Below are 8024 nucleotides of genomic sequence, written 5' to 3'. Positions count from 1 at the left end.
GTCCTTTCCCTTCCCCTCCCCACAACAGACATCCTGTGAGGTAGGTGGGGCTGAGAGAGCTCTGACAGGAACTGCTCTTTTTTCAAGAACAGCTCTTATCAGAGCTACGGCTTGCCCAAGATCATCCAGCCAGGTGCAAGTGGAGGAGTGGGGAATCAAACCCGGTTCTCCCAGATTAGAGTCCACACACTTAACCACTACACCAAACTGCACCAAACCACTATACCAAACTTAAAGATGGCAGTGAAAACAGGAAGGCACAGAAGTCTACAATAAACATTCCTGGTTTTGTAGGCGGTGCAAGAGGCTTGGTCTCGGTCTCAACTGTTTGAGCCCTTAGAAATGTTGAGATAGTAAATTACTTGTGCTTAAATTGTAAACTGTGAAATTCAGGTGGATGAAATCTGTGGACCTGCAATAACCCCAGGCATCCGAAAGTTAAATTAAATCCTATGCGTGGCTCCCAAACTAAGACGACATGAGGAAAAAGAACCATGCTGGCCATCAGATGCCCTTCTCTGTAGGAGGCCTCACCTTCGCATGCTCTTGCCCAGCATCCTCCACTTCGGACTCCTCTGAAATGGCTTCCTCCACTGTATCTTCTGAGAACTGTGAGGTATCCTCCACCATTGATATGCTTGAACTCTCAGAGATGGACCGGTGCCGGGTATTTAATGTGTTCTGGCATCAAAAATACAACACGAACATTAGAGAGGCAGAGGGGAACCCAGTCCACAGCAACAACCAATCAAGAGGATATTATTTGCAGGTTTGTTCTCCAGCCATGTCCATGAGGCCCAGGACAGGTTAAACCTTTCCTGAAGAATGCTCATGCCCAGTATGAGCCCATGTGGCAGATTTGCCCAGCATAGCAATGACTTTAGGTCCTTCCAAATCCCAGCAAGGGTACATTCTGCTACTGCACACTTGCAGGCTTTTTTCTGTGGTTGGACCCATGCTGTGCAACAGCCTCCACAAGCAGTGTTCCCTCTAAGCTGACTTAGTGTGAGCTAGCTCGCAGTTTTTTTTAGCTTCTGGCGCACACATTTTTGTCTTAGCTCCACAGTAAAACTAATTTATGCAGCAGTCAAATCGCTCGCTCACAACTTTAATGCCAGCAGCTCACAAAGTAGAATTTTTGCTCACAAGACTCCACAGCTTAGAGGGAGCATTGCCCACAAGGAAATTTAAAAATCTCTCTTGCAGTTTGAAGGGCTTGCAGAACAGAATCTTTCTGGTCCCTCTACGTGATCTCTTTGCGGGGGTCTTGAAAGACCGTGATCCCTGATGGATTTTATTTTTCACATTTTTCTGCTGGTTGTCTTAATTCTGTTGTTTTTAGAATTACTGCGTGCTCATTTTATTGTTTTGGAAGTTATGTGGCAGAAAGGTGGGCTTACAAAAGTTTTAAATGACCTATACACATGTCATCACAAGAGTCCCACGAGGAAAATCCATATAATTTCTGTTCCACTGGTAGAGAAAGGTTAAAACTGAGAAATGTTGGCCTGCCCAAGGTTACCTAGAAAGTTTACGACAGAGAAAGAAGATGAATCCAGTTTCCCACATCAAATTTAATGGCAGAACCACTATATTTTATAAAAGTTTTGTGAGCCACTGTTAGACCCCAACAAAAAGGCAGGATACAAATTAAACCAATAAAGAAATGATTGAATATGTCACTGGACTGACAAAGAGCTTAGGACTCTTTAGCTTAAAAAGAAGGCCATGTGTCAAGGAGGACCACAAAGGGCACAATTCTAGCAGGTCTACTTGGAAATAAATCCCATTTTATTCAATGGGGAGTAATGTCATGAAAATGTTGAAGCCGTAGTCAATTTGGACAAAGAGTTCAGACTTCCTCTCCTTCATAATGTACTAGAACAAGAGGGGGAGTTGCAGGAGGACAAGAAGGAGGAGGAAGAAGGAGGAGGAGGAGGAGGAGCAGTTGGATTTACAGCCCACCCTTCACATGGAGTCTCAGAGTGGCTTACAATCTCCTTCCCTCCTTCTCCCAACAACAGACACCCTGTGAGGTAGGTGGAGCTGAGAGAGCTCTTGAGAGAACAGTTCTCAGAGAACTTTGACTGACCCAAGGTCACCCAGCAGCTGCATGTGGAGGAGTGGGGGAATCAAACCCGGTTCTTCCAGATTAGAGTCTGCCGCTCTTAACCACTACACCAAACTGTACCAAACTACAGCAAGAGCTATAGATGGTATTTTGCCAGATAGCTAGAGGAGGCCCCAGCAGGGAAAGGGCAGCAGTGGCTGAGGGAGGCCGCTTCATGTGTTCTGCATAGGACAGTTGCCCCTGTGGGAGGAGAAGGAGTGCTCCCTCAAAATAGAGGCCATTTGCCAACTTTATTCATTTTTAAAACATTCTTTTTGGGGATTCTTGTGCAAACCTGGGGTGGTAGATCTAACAAACCACATGCCAAGGTTCTGGTTATATGAAGAAGAAGAAGAGAAGAAGAGATTGGATTTATACCCCGCCCTTCACTTGGAGTCTCAGAGCGGCTTACAAACTCCTTTCCCTTCCCCTCCCCAGAACAGACACCCTGTGAGGTGGGTGGGGCTGAGAGAGCTCTGACAGAGACTGCTCTTTTTCAAGGACAGCTGTGCCAGAGCTTGTGACTGACCCAAGGTCACATCAGCAGGTGCAAGTGGAGGAGTGGGGAATCAAACCCGGTTCTCCCAGATTAGAGTCCGCGCACTTAGCCACTACACCAAGCTGGCTCCTGCCATTAGTCCTTTGCTTAGGGCAATATCAGGCCACTAACAACAGGATGGAATGGCCACCATCAAACTGGCTTCCGGTTGCTGAAATCAAATTTATCGGGGGGGGGGAGCTCCGATGAATTTTCTGCACCCTTCTAATTACGATGCTTCCACCACCACTCTTCCTCTCTCTCTCACCTGCTTTTCCATAGAGTTCTGTTCACTGCCGGTGTGGTACACTGCACCAGATACCTGAGCGCCCCCTACACGACAGAACAAAACAGGCTTAATGACACCATCTTAAGATCTGGACTTCAGCGTGGCAACTCTTCTCATGAAAGTTAAGAACGGGTCCAGTTCACCACCCAGACTGTGACCTGTGCCAAACTAGTAAGTTCCCCATGAGGGAGAAGGCGACAGGCATGGTTTATTACCTGCCACCACTAACCTGTTCCAGCAGGCGACAGCAGCCTCCTACAAGGGCCTGGGCAGCATATGCTCTCCCTCTCCGTTTGTGATGCTTTCCCTTGCAGCCAGGGGGAACACACACACACACTTGTGCTGCTGACAGGGTATACTTCGTCATGTGTCACACTCCCCCCCACTTGGGGTGGCAAAAGGAATAGAGCCTACCCCAGATAAGAAAGGCGCACTACTGGATCAGACCAAACATCCATCAAGGCCACATCCTACCTCCTATAGGGGACAATCACCAGTTGTCCCCAAGAAGCCCACAGCCAGAACATGAAGGGAATAGCTCTACCTGCTGCTGCCCTTCAGGAACTGGCATTCAGAGTTATACTGCTCCTGGACATGTAGGTTCCATTTAGCTCTCATAAGTTCTCTACTGCTTCGCCTAGTCTCCTTTTAAAGTCATCGGAGCTAGTTACCCCTGACCTGGATAGCCCAAGCTACCCTGATCTCATCAGATCTCAGGAGCTAAACAGACTCAGCCCTGGTTAATACTTGGATGGGAGGCCACCAAGGAAGCCCAGGGTTACGACACAGAGGCAGGCACTGGCCAATCACCTCTGTTTGCCTCTGTCTTGACCTGGATGGCCCAGGCTAGGCTGATCTCATCACGCCACGGAAGCTAAGCAGGGTCAGCCCTGGTTAGTACTTGGATGGGAGACCACCAAAGAACTCCAGAGTTGTTATGCGGAGGCATCCTACCTCTGAATGTTTGCAAAGGCAAACTACCTCTGAATGTCTCTTGCCTTGAAATCCCCATGGGCACTGTTCCCTCTGAGCTGAGTGAAGGTGAGCTAGCTCAAGGTTTTTTAGCCTCCGGCTCACACATTTTTGTCTTAGCTCAGGAGGGATGGCTCCAGGCAGGGCTCTTTTTGTAGAAAAAGCCCAGCAGGAACGCATTAGCATAATAGGCCACGCCCAACAACAGAAACACATTAGCATATTAGGCCGCACCCCTGACAGCACAGCTCATTAGGACATTAGGCCGCACCCCCATGTTACCAGAAGTGTGGTTATCCAGCCACACCCACCTTTTGCTTGTTATTCTGTTTACCTTGTCTGTTGTCAAAATCCAGGGCTTTTTTGTAGCAGGAACTCCTTTGCATGTTAGGCCACACACCCCTAATGTAGCCAATCCTAATGAGTCTCTGCTGTTGGGTGTGGCCTATTATGCTAATGAGTTCCTGCTGGGTGTGGCCAACTCGGGAGCCAGCCGGAACTCCGTTCCTGTGTGATCCTGCCCCAAAATAGCCCTGCTCCAGAGCAAACTAGTTTATGCAGGAACCAAATCACTCACTCACAACTTTAATGCCAGTAGCTCACGAAATGGAATTTTTGCTCACAAGACTTCACAGCTTAGAGGGAACATTGCCCATGGGTCTCCATAAGTCAGCTGCAACTTGACAACTCACACACAAAAAAGCTAGATGATGTGACTTTACATCCTGTGGCCATGAATGCTGTTACCGGTAAGTTAACACCTGGTTGAATGCCTTAGAAATAGCCTCAGTACGATCAAAGCACCGGACAGGGATGTTGCTGGGCAGTACATTCAGGGCAACCAAAATAACATATCCATCCAGCACATATTTAACTTGTAGAACTCACTGCCACTGGATGTAGTGACAGCCGCTAGTATTGGTGGCTTGAAAGGGGAATTAGATGGATTCGTGGTACAGAAGCCTGTCAAATGGTCATTGGCCATGATAGTTAATATACCTCCGAGTACCAGTTATGGGGGTTGGGGGCAGAAACAGGTGGAGGTTTGGGCCTCTGTGCCCTTGCTTGTGGGCCCTTTGGGGGTCTATGGCTGGTCACTGTAGGAAATAAGGTCCTGGAATAAATGGACCGTTGGTCTGAGAGCAGGACTCTTGTAATGTTGTTACGCCGCCTCTTCCAAAGTGTGTTGACATGTTTCCACTGAGGCTGGAAGGGCTAACCACAAGCCCGCACCCTCAGACACACATACTGTCTCCCACTTGGCAGGATGCACCAAGATGGACTCTGTTCAAAAGAAGCATCTCGCCTTCTTTCAACTAGCGGTGTTTTAAGAATAGAGTTCCGAGAAGCAATAGCGCCATCTGCTGGCAGTTACAATGGGCTTATCACATTCTTTCTTTGTGGTCCCGCTTCTGTGCTTTTAATATCTGGTTGGTTGTGGTGGAAAGTGCCGTCCAGTCACAGGTGACTTAAGGAAACCCCGTAGGGTTTTGGAGGCAAAAGACGTTCAGAGGTAGTTTTGCCACTGCCTGCCTCCACATCACAGCCCTGGTATGCCTTGGAGGCCTCCCATTCAAACACCAGCCGGGGCCAACCCTGCTTAGCTTCCGAGATCTGATGAGATTGGGTTAGGCTCGGCTATCCAGGTCTCGGCTTAATATCAGGTCAATGTACAAATATGAAGCAGCTAAAGCTCCTCCCAGTCTTTTGTCCCCGATGCCTGGAAAAGTGTTGCTTCTTTCATTTCTGCATAATGCGCTGCCATTAAAACACAGAAGTGGGAGTCAGCTGAAACAACGGCATCCCGGATCAAAGAAATAATGACATCTTCCGAGCTCATCCAGCAATCCGGCTCAGCCTAATGCATTCCGAGAAGCCACAGAATGTTCACAAACACTTTTTCTTCCTCCTGAGCCACTCCCTTTAAGGCTGCAATTCTATGCGCATTCCCACTAAACACCAAGTAGGCCGGCATAAACTCAGGCCATAAATTCCCAGAAGTTAAAAATGCTATTGGTGTTGTACAAATGGCGCTGAAGGGACTGAATGGCTGGCGGAGGCAGCTTAATAGCAATTCCACAAGGACTAGAGGACTGAGGGAGAAATAAAGACGTCCAAACAAGGATCCTTTGTCCAGAGTGAGAGTTTGTCTCTGCAGTGCTATTTCAATAGGGGGGAAATTGCTAGGAAGCAGATTCAGTCCTTTAGCATAATGGAACGTTTGGTGCATTTCTGAATACAACATCATGTTTTATTCCTTTTCCGCGATAAAAGGCAGATTCTGCCCTTTTGTGTCTAGCGAGAAAAGGCCTTGAGTAAAATGGGAGATGCATAAGCACTTTAGGGGCTGTATGAAGCTTTTTACTACCCAGATTGGCACACGTTCCTCTTCAGACGGCCCTCCTTTCCCCTTCCCTGAATGGCTTTTTAATCATATATCTGCTGCATGCTCACAATAACAGCCCTTAGAAGTGTTCATATTCCATCACCATGTTTTACTTCCAAGTATACCAGTAAGGCTGTTTCTGTGTCTCTGTTCTCTGGGGGAACATGCAAAAATACACAGCGTATGGTATCAGGCATGTAAATCAGCTTCCTAAGAAGATTCACTTTCATTTTTTTAAAAAATTTCTACCATTGTGGTTAAAAAGATACGCTTGTATATATTAACATACACAAGCACCTATACTTTGTGCAAGACTCACATGAACGCATTAAACTGCTTTATACTGAGACAGACTTGCGATCTATCAAGATTTGTATTGTTTACTTCCTAAGAATATTCACTTTCATTTTTAAAAAAAGTCTCCGCCCTTATGGTTAAAAAGATATGCTTGTATGTATTAACATACACAAGGACCTATACTTTGTGCAAGACTCACATGAACACATTAAATTGCTTTATACTGAGACAGACTCTTTATCTATTAAGATTTGTATTGTTTACTCTGATTAGCAGCGGCTCTCTGGGGTCTTGAGCTGTATTCCCTCTAAGCTGAGTTAGTGTGAGCTAGCTCACAGTTTTTTAGCCTCCAGCTCACACATTTTTGTCTTAGCTCAGGAAGGATGGCTCCAGAGCAAACTAATTTATGCAGTAGCCAAATCGCTTGCTCACAAATTTAATGCCAGTAGCTCACAAGGTAGAAATTTTGCTCACAAGACTCCACAACTTAGAAGGATCATTGGTCTTGAGTCAAGGTCTTTCACATCACCTACTCACCTGATCCTTTAACTAGAGATACCGGAGATCGAACATGAAACCTTCTGTACCTAAGGCAGATACTCTGCCATTGAACCATGGCCCCACCTAGAGTTTTCAACTCTGATTTGGTACATTCTTGGGGGGGACAGGTATTCCACATATATTCCTTTTCTTTACAGTCAACCCATTCTGCACATTTTATTCCTTGTTCTCATACCATTTGCCATCTAGAACCAGGCCCATCCCCTTTTCTGTTCTGAATTCTGGCAGGATTTCTTGACCTTTTTTCGTCTGTAGAAATTTGGCAAATGAAATTTTCCCATGTTAAGAAACCTGCATCTGACACACAACAGCTCTTAAACTGAGCAGAACAGAAGGGTGCCAGGCCTTTCCATAATCCTTTGTAGATGAAAGTAAAACCCTACAAGACTCGAAATGTGCATGGATTTTATTAAATAAAAATGGATCTCTTCCCCCAATCTAGCCTGCATTAATAACAGTCCCAACTGACACACAGCAGACTAAAATATCACTGTTGATAATATTCTACATCGCTTGTTCATAGAATCATAGAGTTGGAAGGTACCTCCAGGGTCATCTAGTCCAACCCCCTGCACCATGCAGGAAATTCACAAATACTTCCCCCTCACACCCCCAAGGACCACTGTTCCACACCAAGAAGATGACAAAAAACCTCCAGGATCCCCAGCCAAACCGGCCTGGAGAAAAATTGCTTCCCAAAGTGGTGATCAGCATTTCCCTGGGCATGCAAGAAAGGGCCACAAGAACTAAGCACTGGTGCAACCCTTCCTGCCCTCCCTCTCGTGACCTGCCCAAGTTCACAGAATCCGCATTGGTCAGGTGGCCATCTAGCCTCTGTTTGAAAACCTCCAAAGAAGGAGAGCCTGGCACC

The 8024-nt window shown here is 46.6% G+C and overlaps 1 protein-coding gene across 1 annotated transcript in view; it reads right to left on the bottom strand.

Moving 5' to 3' along the window:
- Window positions 1–1791: 1791 nt before the first annotated feature.
- The window catches only part of SEC16B (SEC16 homolog B, endoplasmic reticulum export factor), a 94537-nt gene continuing 88304 nt past the window's right edge, over window positions 1792–8024 (bottom strand). The window contains exons 19-20 of the mRNA XM_015425708.1: window positions 2917–2981; window positions 1792–1878 (exon numbers count right to left, since the gene is read on the bottom strand). Of these exons, the coding sequence (XP_015281194.1) occupies window positions 1792–1878; window positions 2917–2981 (152 nt within the window). The remainder of the gene's footprint in view (window positions 1879–2916; window positions 2982–8024) is intronic.

This window comes from Gekko japonicus, unplaced genomic scaffold (assembly GCF_001447785.1).
Source record: "Gekko japonicus isolate JY-2015 unplaced genomic scaffold, Gekko_japonicus_V1.1 scaffold1426, whole genome shotgun sequence".
NCBI lineage: Eukaryota > Metazoa > Chordata > Lepidosauria > Squamata > Gekkonidae > Gekko > Gekko japonicus.
This window is presented reverse-complemented; position numbering and strand designations above follow the sequence as displayed.